Here is a 17,589-nt window from a genome sequence, read left to right on the forward strand (position 1 = left end):
ATGAAAAGTATATGTATCAAAATTTTACTAAATACTGTTGAACCTGCTTGAAAATAAACAAAAGTAGCTGAAAAGTCGAGTAAGTAATAGAAAATTAGGAAATACTTAAATATGACAATAAATGCAAAATATATACATTTTATAAACATTCTATATTTGTCTGAAAAACATAAAAACCATCATTTTTTTCAACATAATCTCCCCTGAGTACAATGATCTCTTTCCATTACAAAGTAGGGTTCATTATACTAAATTGTTAAATGCAAGACTGATTTCACGAATCCGCTTTAATGCAACTGCTTTAAGAACATTCTTTGTCTGGAAGCCTTCTTCTTGCAGAACACTGAGAGAGAGAGAGAGCCGTGAAACGCAGAAGAACCTTAAGATATGAGTTTTTTTTTCTTTTTCTGAGCATCTCTCGCACTTGAACGTAAATCCAATTACGATAAACCTATTCAAGTTATCAACAACACGTAATCATATCTTAGTCTATTTATCCTAGTTACCAACGGAGCATTTCAAGTAAGTGGTTTAAGAAATACCTGTTCTTCAACTAAACATTTCGAAATAACTATTGCGTCATTTTGTGAGCTTGCTTCACTTCTTAATTGAATCAAGTGTGTGATAACAATGAAGAAGTGGAGAAAGGAAGATAATAAAATTTTAAACATTCTATTATAATATAAACAATTATTAATTAGGATTGTTTTTAAACATTCTATTATAATATAAACAATTATTAATTAGGATTGTTTTTAAATATTTTATTATAATATAAACAATTATTAATTAGGATTGTTTTTAAATGTTTTATTATAATATAAACAATTATTAATTAGGATTGTTTTTAAATATTTTATTATAATATAAACAATTATTAATTAGGATTGTTTTTAAATGTTTTATTATAATATAAACAATTATTAATTAGGATTGTTTTTAAATATCTTATTATAATATAAACAATTATTAATTAGGATTGTTTTTAAAATTCTATTATAATATAAACAATTATTAATTAAGATTGTTTTTAAATAATTCAAATTCTATTAAGTTTACTCACTACTATATACATATTTAACTGTATAAATTTCGAAAATAATGTAACACATAATCGGTGTATTAAAAGCTATTGGTGTCTGCAGTACTTTACAATAACAATTTAGTACTGATACTAAACAATACGAAATATTTTAGCCAAAATATTCATGATTTCTTAAAATGAGCACTATCCTCAAATATCATGGAAATGGGTATTAGTAATAACTTACTTCTCAGATATCAAGGAAATGAGTATCATTAATAATTTACACATTTTCCCACAAGTAAGATGTAATGCCTTTAGAGTATAAATAGAGAAATAAAATTACAATAAGTTACATTCTAAATAAAAGCTGATTTTTTACACATATTCCCACAAGTAAGATGCAATGCCTTTAGAGTATAAATAGAGAAATAAAATTACAATAAGTTACATTCTAAATAAAAGCTGATTTTTTTCAATTGTCAGAAGTTCTTGTCATCATCCAAATTTATCATAATAAGACTGTCTGTGAGTTGTTCCAGTTTAAGTAATTGAATAATGTATATATATATATATATATACATATTACAAACTAAACACAAACACAAAATGCGTGTATTGAAAATAAATGTTTGAGTTTTATTTTTAAAAAATCCTTATCTCCAGTTCTTATATTTTATTCCGATTCCATGTAACGTGAAGGCCACATTATGGTTCTTTTTATGATTTAATGTCAAGAAAATAATTTTACACTGATTCCAATAGGCCCGGCATTTCCAGGTGGTTAGGGCGCATGACTCGCAATCTGAGGGTTGCGAGTTCGAATTCCCGTTCCCACCAAACATGCTCGCCCTGTCAGCCGTGGGGACGTTATAATGTGATGGTCAATCCCACTATTCGTTGGTAAAAGAGTATCCCGATTGTTGTCGGTGAGTGGTGATGACTAGCTGCCTTCCCTCTAGTCTTTCATTGCTAAATTAGGGATGGCTAGCGCACATAGTCCTCGTGTAGTTTTGCGCAAAATTCTAAACAAACCAAACCCACTGATTCCAAAATTTCTAACTATCGTTGTATAAAGTAAATACACCAATTGCATCACCGTCAGAAAGAAAGGTATGCAACTCTTGATTTATCATCATTTATATCAAATTACCTTACCTTCAGCAACGATAGAGTACACACACGGTACATTTTGATTTCCCACACTGTTAGAGGCAGAGCAGGATAGACTCCCAAATTCGTACTTTGACTTTGGAATGTATACTATAGTACTCCTTGTTTTGTGGAAGTTAAAGTTACTCAGGTAATAGTTGTCGTGAGAATTGTTGAAACTCCACGTGAACTCAACATCTTCTGGATCACTAGCCACGTCACAGGTAACGTGTATGGGCTCGTTTTCGGTCGTTGTGTAAATAATCTTCTGACCCGGCTTACAAACAGGAGCGTCTATTGACACGCAAGAGGAAATAATTGAATTGAATATATATCACATAACACTAATTCCTAGTGTTCATATTTCAATCATGTTATTTTACGAAACATTATTTTTGTTGTAATCGATTAATGATTTAAATATTTCAGATACCAGCCGCCCAATTTTATATTTGTTTCCATTAATTCTAGATAAAACAACGAACGCATCCTAGTGGGTTAGTGGTCAGTCTGAAGGCTGATAACGCTAAAAACCGGGTTTCTATACCCGTGGTGGCTAGAGCACAAATAGACCATTATGTATTATTTACAAATTAGTTAAGAAATACTCTACAGTTGAAGTATTTGATAAAAAAAGTGAAATAAATTCATTGTTAATATAAAATGTTCCAAGTTTAATGTTAAATGTTAAATTATAACTTACATATTATGACATACGTTATATTGAGGCAATATAAATAATTATGAATTATCTGTGTTATAATAGTCAGTGTTATCCGATATTTAGATATTATCGAAATTATTAGAAAATATTTTGTTTGTTTATTTGAAGTTAAGCACAGAGCTACACAATGGGTTATCTGTGCTCTGCCCCCAGGGGTGCCCCCCCAAGTGGCACAGCGGTATATCTGCGGACTTACAACGCTAAAAACCGGGTTTTCGATACTCGTGGTGGGCAGAGCACAGGTAGCCCATTCTGTAGCTTTCTGCTTAACTTCAAACAAACAAACCCACCACGGGTATCAAACCTCGGTTTTTAGAGCTGTAATTCCGCAGATATACTGCTGTGCCACTGGGGGGGGGGCACAAAAAAGTATTTGAACATTAAAATCTTATAGAAAAGAAGAAAAATTGCGTGAAAATATCAAGCGTTATTCATGGCTAAATTAGTAAATTATTGTGGATTACAACTAATTAAAGATGTAATGTTTGTCGCCATCAGTTGTTTGTTTGTTTGTTAGTTGGTTCCAAAATATTTTAAAATGGCCTGAAATATGAAATACATTTACTTTAGTATTACAAACGTAGTACTAAAAGAACAGGATGCTTCATCAATATATCCTAAAAAGCTATGTTTTGTAGTATAACGTACCGTATAAGACTAGCAGTTATTTTAATCTGAGCGTCACAACTCGTTTTAACTATTTCAAGGAAACATAGTTGAATAACATGTGTCACTGTTCCGCTCACTATTACATGTGTCACTGTTCCACTAACCATTACACGTGTCACTGTTCCACTAACCATTACACGTGTCACTGTTCCTCTCACTATTTATCAGTCGAAGAAGGCTGTGACTTCTAATGGGACAAACGAAACAAAAACATAAATGATCATAATAAACGTTTTCTGGCCTTTTTGTAAGGATAAGTGCTTATAAAAAGTTGTTTGTAATCATTCAAAATAACTTGATGTGGTGTAATGTTCGAGGATTATTTCATTGTTCGAATTATCAACAGAAAGAAACTAGAAACAGTTGTTTATGACTTCAGTACATAATTTACAAGGCCTAGAGTAAAAATTTAAAAAAAATAAAGATTCGTCGAATATAAAAAAACAACGGAAATTTAAACTTTAAATTTATTTCTGGCACATGCTTACACTGTACCCTGAGGAAAACCGGATTGCTTTCTCCAAGCCCCTCGCTGTTGGTTGCTGAACATGTATAACGCCCTCTACCGGTCCGTTTTACGTGTTGGAGAACAAGTGTCTGGTTGCTAACAATAATTCCCGCCGCTGGGTTGATTTCCACTTCTTCTCCTTCAAATTTCCAGACAATATCTTTAGTTTCTGGACTTGCGTTTACGTTACACTCAAAATAAACGTCGTTTCCTTCTTGAATATGGCTGTGGCGTAACTTACTTCCGAGACGAAGGGAAAGTTGAGGTAGATCTGGAGCCATGTTAACACTGGTTAATATGGCTTACTGTGCTTTTAACAGTAATAAATATTCACCATCTCGAAAGGGAAAAATGATGTAAAGTTTGTACTATTATGGTTAACAAATATATAATTTGAGAATTTTCTGGTGACACACATATATGTATTTGTTGATAAAAGTCCACATATATTCAATATATATTTTGGAAATCATGACATAAACATATAAACAAAAAACAGGTGAAAAGGAACACATTAAAAGAGCCTTTCAATTAATCGTTAAACCCCAATTTGATAAGTTCGAATCATGAAAAATTCATAACCCTAAAACTTCACCAGGTCACCTCGCATCTTTAACAAATTCAAAACAAGAAAAGTCATAATTCCATAAATCCACCAGCTCTCTTTAATTATATTTTTTTTAGATTATTAAACCCCCTCCCCCACTCCTTTTCTACCTCAGCGGTAAGTCTGGGGATTTATAACGCTAAAATTCGAGTTTAAGTACCTCATTCGAGAGAATAATGCACTAAACTTTCATCAAGAAGACCCAGGATCGAATCCTAGCCACTACCGCTACAGAAACAGATCTTCTCATAACTTCTTATAACACGATAGATTAAAAACTGAAACCTGGGATAAAAACTAATTCATATACAAAAGTATGAATAAATAGATTAGTTGCTAAATGATTATTAGGCACAAGTTATCCCATAGGTTACTAATGATATCAATGATTGATATCCAGTCATCACAACTTTACTATAAGTACTGTTTCGCTAGGTTTTTCAATAATTTGATTTTAACTCACTTTTTTCCCGCTGGCAAAAAAAAAAAAATTATTGAACTAATTAGAGCTAGTAATTTATCACACTTACAAATCTGATCCGGCACCGTTGTTCTGCCAAGTTTCACGATTACTATTTGCTCTGTAAACACGTGAATTTTTTCTTAGATGATTTACGTTGATGGCAAATACCAGTAGAAATTTGCATTAAAATTACTTGTCTATAAATAATAGTTTCATTAATAATATGATGAAAACTAAATGAAAAACAAACTAATGTTAGATATAAGTACGAGGTCAATAATACGTTGTCACAAGATTAAACAGAACATATTAATTAAAGACTAACACACGAAACCCTATAACCCGAACGCTTTATCCTTATCCCTTGATGAAGAAAGTTCCACCTTTTGAAAGCTCTCAGATTATAGGGTTTCGTGTTTTTGTCTTTAATTAATTTTTTGAACCGAATATTTTCCTAACACATTGTTTTCACATATATGCCTTTAATACTTTCTTATTGCATAAACGGGGTTTTCAACAAGTAGCCGTTCCACCTATAAAGACGTTTTTAGTCTGTTTCAAACCCACATTTCGGTCACTATTGTGGTTTGCCTTTTTTTGTGTGTGTTTTTTGCATTATCTATCAAGGTTAAAAAAATTACAGCGTCATCTACTTACAATGTATTTTAAGTGTCCAACCAGCTTCAACACGATGGTCTTCAATCAATGGATTTTCTGCTACACATGACAGATATAGACCATTGTCTTTAATCGTTGGTTTAAATGCTAAGATGCTGGTGGTGGCATTTCCGTTGACAGACACAACAGACTTAGTAGATTTCATTCGAGTGTTTCCCTTCCACCAAGATATCACTGCTGGAGGCCGAGAACCAACAGAATGACATTCGATTTGAGCAAACTTTCCAGCCGAAAGTGGCTTTCTTTTTCCTTGGAGGCTCACTGCAAGAGGCCTAACTGTAGTATTAATAGAAAAGATGGCATTAATTACTTTATATAATAAAAAATATTATCTTTTTTATTGTTTGGTTTGTTTTGAATTTCGCGCAAAACTACGCGAGGGTTATCTGCGCTAGCCGTCCCTAATTTAGCAGTGTAAGACTAGAGGGAAGGCAGCTAGTCGTCACCACCCACCGCCAACTCTTGGGCTATTCTTTTACCAACGAAGAGTGGGACTGACCGTCACATTATAACGCTCCCACGGCTGAAAGGGCGAGTATGTTTGGTGTGACGGGGATTCGAACCCGCGACCCGCACGTTGCGAGTCGAGCACCCTAACCACCTGGTCATGCCGGGCCCATCTTTTTTATTAGGCGGTGTAAACGTGTAACATTTTTTTGGACTTTTTTGTATAAACAGTTCTATGTTGCCAATTATAACGAATGCAGATACAACACATCATTTACAAAATTTATTAGAAGATGAAGCGGGTGGATGGTTAGTGCAAGCATATAAGTTGTATGCACTTAAATCTCCCTATTTGAATCTATCATTCGTGAATAGTGCATCAACTAAAGCTTTGCGATCCGTTTTTAACTTTATCAAAACGTTGAAATTATATAAGTTAAGCAGCAAATTAAAGAGTTAAGTATTCGCTGGCCAATTTTCATACCAAAAATTTCGTAAAAAAATATAGAAAGACAAAAAATGGTTTGTTTCACTGCTTGGGATCTGCAAGAAGTATTTTTGTACCAAATCCCATGCAAATTGATTGACATACACTCAAATATTTCATGAAAACCCCAAATCGTACTTTCCTCCCTGAAAAACTGACCAAAAGACAAAAATTCCAAAATTGTCTATACCTCTGTTTGGGATTTGAGAAGATTATCTTTGTGCCATATTCTATGTAAATGGGTAAAATAAGTCTAAGTAATTGACGGAAACCTCTAAAATTATGGGTTTACTTAAACTTTTGACCCTCTAAAATGACGAAAAAAAAGGGATTATCCCACATTTGTTATTTATATGTAAAGGATATGTAAAAAGGTATCTTTTTACCAAATCCCGTGTAAATTGTCGACATACGGCGGAGTAATTGTAAACACAAAAAAAAACACCTTAAAATTATGCTTTTTGTAGATCAAAATCCCTCTACAATTACTACAATTGAACAAAATCCCTCTACAATTACTACAATTGAACAAAATCCCTCTACAATTACTACAATTGAACAAATCCACCCATTTTTGTTTGTTAATGTGTGAGAAAAGTGTCGTTGTACCGAATAGCATGCAAATTTGTCAAAACATGGCCGAATTAACTGACCCAATTATATGTAAAGTGACATAGTTAATGGAGATCTAATTATATGTAAAGTGACATAGTTAATGTAGACCTAATTATATGTAAAGTGGCATAGTTAATGGAGATCTAAATATATGTAAAGTGGCATAGTTAATGGAGACTTAAATATATGTAAAGTGACACAGTTAATGGAGACTTAAATATATGTAAAGTGACATAGTTAATGGAGACCTAAATATATGTAAAGTGACATAGTTAATGGAGACCTAATTATATGTAAAGTGGCATAGTTAATGGAGACTTAAATATATGTAAAGTGACATAGTTAATGGAGACTTAAATATATGTAAAGTGACATAGTTAATGGAGACCTAATTATATGTAAAGTGACATGGTTAATGGAGACCTAATTATGAGTAAAGTGACAGAGATAATTTATCTTAGAATCGAGTGGCCATTTCTGCAATAATTAATATTACTCCTATGCAAAAGTTTATCAGTAACTCAATATGATATATTTATTAATTATAGTATTTTCGCACTTGTGTATAAAGTTAAAATCATAAATAAAATTTACGCCTATCTATGGCTTTCAAAAAGTAGACGACTCTACATATTTCGACGTCACAAATGTTTTTAATTGTGTACCAGTTTAACGTTGAATATTATTTATGATGGTATATTTATGTCAGGATGGGCTGAAATGGCCTGGTGACTAGGCTGCTCGAATTGTAACCTGTAAATCCTGGGTTCGAATACCGTCATTGCCCTTTCAGCCGTGGGAGCGTCAGTTCCACCATCCGGTAGTAAAAGATTATCCCAAGAGTTGGCAGCGGGTGGTGTTGATTAACTACCTTTCCTCTAGTCTATCACTTCAAAATTAGCGCAGATAGTCCAGGAGTAGCTTTACGCGAAATACAGTAAACAAACAAACGATTATGTGAGGAGCATATGTTTCATTTCCAAAGTGTGTTCATCCATATTTTAGGCAATGAAAATAGGAAAAAAACAAAGCGCATGATATGGCAAAATTAGAAATAATGATAAAACTTGTAGTTCCTTATCACGAAACGTTATTTTCACGGGAAGACCCTCTCCTACCTGGAAACAGAATTGATAATTTGTTTAATTGATAAATTCATTGATACCTAATATTTTAAAGAAAAGCTGAAATATTAATTCTGAAATTATACAAGTTATATTTCTTTACATTGGGCTGATGAAAGAATTTTTTATTATCAAAGTGAATTTTATTCCCTTTAGACTGTCCCCCAGTGGCACAGCGGCATGTCTGCGGACTTACAACGCTAGAAACCGGGTTTTGATACCCGTGGTAGGCAGAGAACAGATATCCGATTGTGTAGATTTGTGCTTAACTTCAAACAAACAATATTACATATATTATTACACATTAGTGTAAAATTCACAAAAATTAACCTGTGATGTTTATAATTTAGCAGTAAGACTTCATTAACCGACATAACGCCGTAGATATGAAATACATTTCCTCTACAATTTCCCTGAGCATAGTCATCGAAGTTGGGTAAAATGTTTGTTTCTTTGTAATTAAGCACAAAGCTACACAATGGGCTATCTGTACTCTGCCCACCTCGGGTATCGAAACCCGGATTCTAGCGTTGTAAGTCCGCAGACATATCACTGTGCCACTGAGGGGGACAGGGTAAAATGTAAGTACGGTTGACGAATGTAATTACACAACTGCTTTAAGAATATCGGTTGTCTGAAAGTAATATCCAGTTGTAAATATGGATTACATTCTATTGTGTTGGAATGTTTCCTTCGTAAGAGAATAAAGAAAATGTTCCCCGCATTATTTTTCCCTCCGAAAATTAATAATATAATAACTGATTCTTGTTTTTTCTCTCTCAATGGACTGGGCGATGGCCAACCTGGACCACCTCCTGCGCATGTCCATAAGTAATGTGCCGCTACAACAGGGCTATATGTGAGAGGGATATCCGAACTTCTGATACATTACAAGCAGTAAGAAGCTTCGTATTATCATGTTGCAGTGAGATAAATTCTAGCAGCTGTTGGATGCTGAGTTTTTAAGAAGGGTATTCGGGTTCTTACACGTATCCAACACAGTTGTAAGAAATCCCGTTTCTAAATGAACAACCCCTGTATAAATATAAACTACATGCTGTTCAATCCGGTTAAAATTTTTTTTTATAAAGTTGCACACTCAAACTTTAGAAATACTAGTTGGCGTTACAGTGTGTTCCCCCCAGCGGAACAGCGGTTTTATAACGATTAAATCCGGCGTTCGATTCCTCTCGATGGACGCCCAAGATAGCTCACTGTGGCTTTGCTCTAAAACAAACAGTCAGTCTCTAATAGCATACAATCCCATTGTTGTGTTGCTTTACATAAACCTGAAAATGTGTATTTCTTTTCAGCCAATTCACACACCTTGTAAGACACGGATAAGTCGTGTGTGAAAAACCTCTTATTTTTTAACATTTGAACATGATGAGTATGTTATATATGAACGTAATGTTAGATTTTAAAATAAATTACTTCAACATTGTAATTAGAAAATAAAAAGTTAGTGTTAAGTAATTACGAGTTTGTTGTATAACTAGTTATACAAGTGTATTATGATGAAGATCTATTTTTAGGAAACGTAGTAGGCGATGAAGTAAATAGGATGGTCAGTGAAAGTATATGTGCATCTATTCCTCCCTCATTGTATTAATAAATAAGGTAAGAAAGCCAGTGATAAAGATAAGGGTAAAAATAAATAAATAACATATTGATTAGCCACAGATGTGCTAAAGTATATCCGGAACGTGATTTTCTATTCAAGGAAGCCGAAGATGTTGCCATAGCATCAGCAAAAATGGAGATTTTCAACAGAGGTTGAGTTAGGCCTACTAAACAAAATAAAGGTTAAACAGAAAACCAGACTTGCTATTGGATGCTACGAAATGGAAATATAAAAAAGGAAAAATACGAAAACTATTTCGGGAAAACAAGAGATATGATGCAAACCAGTTTCTAAATTAGGTTAGATATGTTTTTTGTTCTAATATTAGTTCCGTAAATTATTTAAAAAAAATATCATCTGCATTTTGACCAGGTTTTTTATTATAAAGGTCTATTTTTGGTATATTATATATATTTTGCTTTGCCTGGAAATGAATCTGAAATTTTTAAAACCTGAATATCGTTGCATACAATCATATTCTATTATGTGTATATGAATAGATCATATCAATCATCAGGAGGTAAATATGATCATGGAAAACATACCATACATTTGTATTAAAAGAAACTATACTAATGTGTGAAAAAATATTTATACCAATGTATAACGAAACATCCAACCAATGTGTGAAAAAATATCTATACCAATGTATAACGAAACATCCAACCAATGTGTGAAAAAATATCTATACCAATGTATAACGAAACATCCAACCAATGTGTGAAAAAATATTTACACAATGTATAACGAAATATCCAACCAATGTGTGAAAAAATATCTATACCAATGTATAACGAAACATCCAACCAATGTGTGAAAAAATATCTGTACCAATGTATAACGAAACATCCAACCAATGTGTGAAAAAATATTTATACAATGTATAACGAAACATCCATCAGCTAGCGCTATGTTTCTATGATAATTTTAACACATCTAACATCAGCTAGCGCTGTGATTATATTTAAAACTGATAATAATATTAACACATCTAACATCAGCTAGCGCTGTGATTCAATTTAAAACTTATGATAATTTTAACACATCTAACATCAGCTAGCGCTGTGTTTATATTTAAAACTGATAATAATATTAACACATCTAACATCAGCTAGCGCTGTGATTCAATTTAAAACTTATGATAATTTTAACACATCTAACATCAGCTAGCGCTGTGTTTCTATTTAAAACTGATAATAATATTAACACATCTAACATCAGCTAGAGCTGTGTTTCTATGATAATTTTAACCCATCTAACATCAGCTAGCGCTGTGATTCAATTTAAAACTTATGATAATTTTAACACATCTAACATCAGCTAGCGCTGTGATTCAATTTAAAACTGATGATAATTTTAACACATCTAACATCAGCTAGCGCTGTATTTCTATTCAAAACTTATGATAATTTTAACACATCTAATCCAAAACTGGATTTTAACTGCTTCTTAAACTGGTTTTCTTCCTCGTGAATAAATATTTAATGTTTTTGGTACCTTTACCAACATTTTACGTTAATTCAGTTTTTTATAACTTTTTTAACGAAATTAGAACTAGCAATCATTTAAAGCTCCACTTAATGTGATGGATTTACTCTCTCGGTGAAACAAGACTCCGTCATTGAAGATACCAATGTGATAAACTGATCAGAAAAAAACAAATAAGCTAGTTATATTTAAGTACGTTATGTCTGCGCATAGATGCGCGAAAAATCATTTTTGTGTAGGAATCTCGTCATTCTTTTATTTAATATCTTTAATATGATCTCCACCATATTTCCCTCATCGTATCTAACACTTCCCTTACGTCTTCTAGCTGTAAGAAGAAAACGTCTATCTTGGATGGAATGGTTTCTTTTGTTATTATTTTTCTGTGAAAATTAAGACGGCCTTGGGAAAGCGGTGAATTTGTCTTCTATCTCTAATACAGACTGTGTTCAATATGATTTACGTAAGAAACTTCTGATAGAAAAAAAAAAGTTATTCATAATGGTTTCAAAGTTCTAACGAAATACGCCTCGTAGTTTGTTTGATTTATGTTCTTTGTTTCAATTTACCTTGTACTGGAAGCCATGTTAGTTGTAGCAGAATGTGAAAGCTATCTTTCATGTGTATAAATATATATATGATCCATATATAAGTAATGACTCCCCCTCAGGGACACAGTCCGAAAGCTAATGACGCTAAAATTCGGGCGTCAATACCCATGGTAACTAGAGCACAGATAACCTATTATGTATCTTTACGCTTAGCAACAACCAAACCAAATGTATACACTAATTAGTGTTATATTTATCATTACAAGGCTTCAGATACAGTGTCTATTGTTTTAAGTGTTATAGAGGCGTAATAGCGTAATGCCTGAACATAGATACAGTGTATATTTTCTTTTCAGTGTTTTAGAGGCGTAAGAGCGTAATTCCTGAACATAAATACGCTATCTATTTTTTTCAGATTGTTTTAGAGGGGTAAGAACTTAATGTCTGAACATAAACACAGTGTATTTTTTTTTCAGAGTGCTTAGAAGAATAAAAGCGTTAATAATTTGTGTCAATAATTATTACGTTTCGCTATTTGTGTGGTTTGCAGTTAAAAGATGCGAGCTTAAAGCGAAGAAAGGAAATGAGCTATCTATTTTTTTCAGATTGTTTTAGAGGGGTAAGAACATAAACACAGTGTATTTTTTTTCAGAGTGCTTAGAAGCATAAAAGTGTTAATAATTTGTGTCAATAATTATTACGTTTCGCTATTTGTGTAATTTGTAGTTAAAAGATGCGAGCTTAATGCGAAGAAAGGAAGTGCTACTAACGTAATGCAAATTATCTATTTATCATACATCAAAGGCCATTCTCATGGTGGTATCTTTCCGTGTGATGAAAAACGTCTACGGACAAAATAACCCAAGCTTGTTTAAACTGTCAATAAATAAAAGTTGTGAACGTGAAGAAAAGGTTGATTATTTTATTTTTCTCGTGTTGACCTAACAACATAGCCCTTGCGGAAGCCGATGAAATTAGAGGCAAAACTCACGTAATAGACAAGCATGCAAATTCGACCGAAACTTCTCTCAAAACGTATAGGCTTTTTAATGAAACGCAGAAGTTAGCGGAAGAAATCCATGGTGAAATATACGATAACTTCCTCTATCGGTTGTCTGAGAAATAAGGGAACGCATACTTTAGGAGCTTAACTTTTCCTGAGAATACGTAGATTTATGACTACTCTAAAAATTCCTTCTTTATAATGTAATTACATAGATTAAGGGTTTCATGTTTTTAAGTCAAGCAAAATGAAACAAATCACGACTGTTGTATTTCGCATGATCGTTACCATTATCATAATAAATGTATATATATATATATTTAATTTCCTTATTTAATTTCTGAGATCTCGGTATTAGAATTTTCAATGAATGTTATTATATCTATATATTCTACCACTGCTCGTGAAAAAGCTATATCTACAAGACTGCCTATTTGTATACTGTCCTCACAGTTATGTGACTAGGTACGAGTTTTTTTTTAATATCGTGGATTAGATACTATTGCAACTTAGTACAATTAACACCTGAAGTTCAATTAGCACCTGAGATTGCACTGAAAATAGGATTAAGCAAACTGAAAAGTAATAATAACAATGTGGCTGTAGTTTTTATAAAATGTTAAGTGGAACTTAAAACTTTTACAAGTGATAAACTAAAAAATAAATTTAAATTAGCAAATCGATGTATTTCATTGTGATTATATATGTTTTTTAGTAATTATTTGTTGAATTTTTTTTTATCTAACACAAAAGGTGTCATCCTAGTCAGTTAGATATGATTAGAAATTCAGTTTGATATTAAAATAAAGAACATTTGAACTAGAAAATGTAAAGTATATGACACAATACCAACATTTAAATGTGACATAATTTTTCCAGCGAAATCAGTACGTATGCAAAATTAAGAAATATTTTTATAAAATATTATATCCAACGTTATCACATTTCCAACGTAATATTAACAAGATGGTACAGCAGTTTTAATTTACATTCTGATTATAGGTACTTATCAAGTTAAGAACACATGTGTAATTAGTTAACAACTTAAGAACACATGTGTAATTAGTTATCAAGCTAAGAACACACGTGTAATTATTTATCAAGTTAAGAACACACGTGTAATTGGTTAACAACTTAAGAACACATGTGTAATTAGTATTCACGTTTTAGAAGTAAGCAATAATAAAATATATTTCCCCTCTGTTCTTTTAATGCAGACAAGTGGCTTTGCATTCAAAGCAATTCACATTAAAAATAGATTCAATGTGTTGTAGGAGCTAAGTAACTTATCATATTAACGTTACTACAAACCTTGCCACTAAATATTGTGATATTCTATATGGGAAAGATCATTTAAATCACTGATAAGTTAAGAATCGTTAGTTTTACAATATGAAACAATATGCGCTACGATCATTATACAAAAACTAAAGTCATGCGGAACTTGACTACTCACATAAATAATAAATAACAGATATCACATAATATAGGCAATGTCCGAAAACAAAATAAACTCACAATTCATATCCACCGTTACTGATGTAGAAGTAGGTGACGAGTATCCATTGTTTGACGCTTCGCAAGTAAAGACTGCCATAAGGTCGTGACGTTGAAGAGATGGAATCCTTAGCACGTTCCGAGCCACCAGATCAGCTGTTACTTTGAAAGAATCATCTAACAGCACGGATTCTCTCCACCACATCACTTTAGGTCGTGGATTTCCTGTAAAATGCATATTATATGTCAGATCGGCATAGCCACTACATGTAAAAAACAACAACATAGATTTCGTGCAAAGAATCTTGAAATTCGCGAATTTCATTAAAACTACTCCTCAGATAGCACTTTTATTGACGAATCAAAATAGGTTTTTAATATTCTTTTAGAGAAACGGCATTAGCGTAGATTTTGTATGAAACATAAATTTCCAATATCTTTCAAGAGAGAGAGTAAGAGCTTCAGTATAAATTTTTATTATATTTTGTGAAGATATCTAAACACTTCCCGGTGTGTGTGTATTCGTTTGCTTCACTATTTATAATTATGTGTTTTTAAATGAAATAGGGATTTTTAATTTATAGTTAATAACTTCAGTTACTGCTGTGTTAGAATTATTTAAATTCGTTTCTATGTTCTATCAAAACGTTTGAATACTTTCAAACTGTGCATTAACATACTAACGAATCGTATAAGATAAATGATATTTAATGATTTTTGTTTATGGTCGATATAATTAAAAAGAGAAACTCATCAATATAGAAAATATGCCATAGACCGAATTTTCTCGTAATAATATCAACTGAATGATCCAAGTTTAACAATATCTCACATGGGGAACTCTATTTTAGTACAATGTTTTTTGTTATAGAAATCTTCTGATACTAGTAACATTCGTGGTTAAATTTTAATCAAATACAGTACAATGACATTACAACAGAAAATTAATAAGATGTTGCTGCTTATACTTATTTTTTTTAAAGATTTAGATATTTTTAATAATAGACTTTTGGCTTTATAAACATTATTATTATTGGCGGAGTTAGTGCTTATTTGGAACATGTGTGCACTTATCTATATTTGACCATTACGACAAGATGGCTTTCTTTTAGCTTTTCGAAAACAGCGAACATCAGCCAATCAGGTGAATTTAAGATTTTTGTTTTCGTAAGTGACTCAAGGATATTTAACAGAAAAAAATAATGTCTAGACATGAATGAAGATATGAAGCCCTTAGTCACCAATTCTGAGAAGGAAATATTAAGCCCTTAGTCACCTTTTCTGAGAAGGAAATATTAAGCCCTTAGTCACCAATTCTGAGAAAGAAATATTAAGCTCTAAGTCACCTTTTCTGAGAACGAAATATTAAGCCCTTAGTCACCTTTTCTGAGAACGAAATATTAAGCCCTCAGTCACCTTTCTGAGAACGAAATATTAAGCCCTTAGTCACCTTTTCTGAGAACGAAATATTAAGCCCTCAGCCACCTTTTCTGAGAACGAAATATTAAGCCCTCAGTCACCTTTTCTGAGAACGAAATATTAAGCCCTCAGTCACCTTTTCTGAGAAGGAAATATTGATTGATGGTTCATAGATCTCATCAGTTACCGTTCTGAAACGAGACATTCTCATAATGAACCATTACTATTGAGTTCTTCAATAAGATATTAACCTTAGGCTTAAGTAATTTCAAGGCAGGATTTTTGTTTAAATTTGAAAAAGAAAATGATTGTCCCACTTTCCTTGAAAAGGTATTGATACTTTATAGGGAGACATTGAAACAATTATTTTATCAGTATATTCCGTGTTTTATACATTTCAAATATTTGAAGAAATGCAAAATAATAATTAAATGGTGATATATCACTGCTTAGTCCGTCAACATTAATTACAATATAAAGTTGTGGTGTATGCACGTTTACCTCATATCCAGTAAAACCTTCTCCAAGTAACACAATTTTATAGCTGGTATTTTTTTTTTTAAAGAAGTAGTAATTGGCAAACGAAACGTCTTACCTCCGACCACTTCACATTCAAGAATAAGCTGGTCACCTTCGTTGTATGGTCCAATTAAACTCTGTTGAACTTTACCTTTGTCATCTTTGATTACTGGCTTCTTAGGAGGAACTAAAACGAAAATAAAAACATGTTGTGTTGCATGTATAATATTTCTATGAAATGTGCAACTTATAAACGATTCCTTGTAATCAGTTGTATTTGATGACTTTAGAAAAATGTGTTGATAAACTGCTTTATTGTAAGGCCTTTATGAATCTATGAATCTTTTGTCTATTTGTTTGTAATTAAGCACAAAGCTACACAATAGGCTATCTGTGCTATGCCCACCATGGGTATCGAAACCACTGGGGGTCTCTTTATATGAATAAGAGTTTTAACGTTAGCGTTTTTGCTTTTTAGGGTTTCGAATATTACAGCACTAGAATTGGGATATTAGTGGTTTTAATGTTGTTGTTAGAGAGAATAGCAGTCAACAATTAATTAATGATAGGTAATAATTTAGTCAATAGTAAACAAAATTAATTTAAACTTTATAAATTAGCATTATAATGTGTTTTACGGAGGAGGCCAATTTTACTCATAATGTTCATTTGTAATGAAAGGCGAGGCCATAACTCTAACAATTTATGTTATATGTATATTTTTATTGAAATATTTCGAAGATTAAAAACTCAAAGACGTTAAAAGAATTCCATGAGTCGTCAGATGGATTAGCAATACTTTAATAAAGTTAAAGATTCTAATATTATGAAAACGATGGATAAGCATTTAATAATCAGCAATCGTAATTGAAATTCTAAGTACCAAGCATGTTTCATTTTCAATATTAAAATATCTGTGTAAGCTAAATCATTATATGTTGGATGTGTTTAAAGTTTTTTAAAATTTCTGTGTTGTTGCTTGTTTTTTTT

At 32.1% G+C, this 17,589-nt stretch overlaps 1 protein-coding gene across 4 annotated transcripts in view; it reads right to left on the reverse strand.

The window, feature by feature from the left end:
* Window positions 1-17,589, reverse strand: part of LOC106460287 (neural cell adhesion molecule 2-like) — a 121,631-nt gene that overhangs the window by 16,098 nt on the left and 87,944 nt on the right. For all 4 annotated transcript variants that reach the window (XR_002610731.1, XM_022386969.1, XM_022386968.1 and 1 more), the window contains 5 exons: window positions 16,676-16,786; window positions 14,683-14,886; window positions 5,805-6,101; window positions 4,058-4,348; window positions 2,183-2,470 (listed from right to left, as the gene is read on the reverse strand). Coding sequence is in view for 3 of the 4 variants with exons in the window: in XM_022386969.1 (XP_022242677.1) it covers window positions 2,183-2,470; window positions 4,058-4,348; window positions 5,805-6,101; window positions 14,683-14,886; window positions 16,676-16,786 (1,191 nt within the window). In the remaining variant the exon portion in view is untranslated. The remainder of the gene's footprint in view (window positions 1-2,182; window positions 2,471-4,057; window positions 4,349-5,804; window positions 6,102-14,682; window positions 14,887-16,675; window positions 16,787-17,589) is intronic.

Source organism: Limulus polyphemus, unplaced genomic scaffold, assembly GCF_000517525.1.
Source record: "Limulus polyphemus unplaced genomic scaffold, Limulus_polyphemus-2.1.2 Scaffold742, whole genome shotgun sequence".
NCBI classification, from domain to species: domain Eukaryota; kingdom Metazoa; phylum Arthropoda; class Merostomata; order Xiphosura; family Limulidae; genus Limulus; species Limulus polyphemus.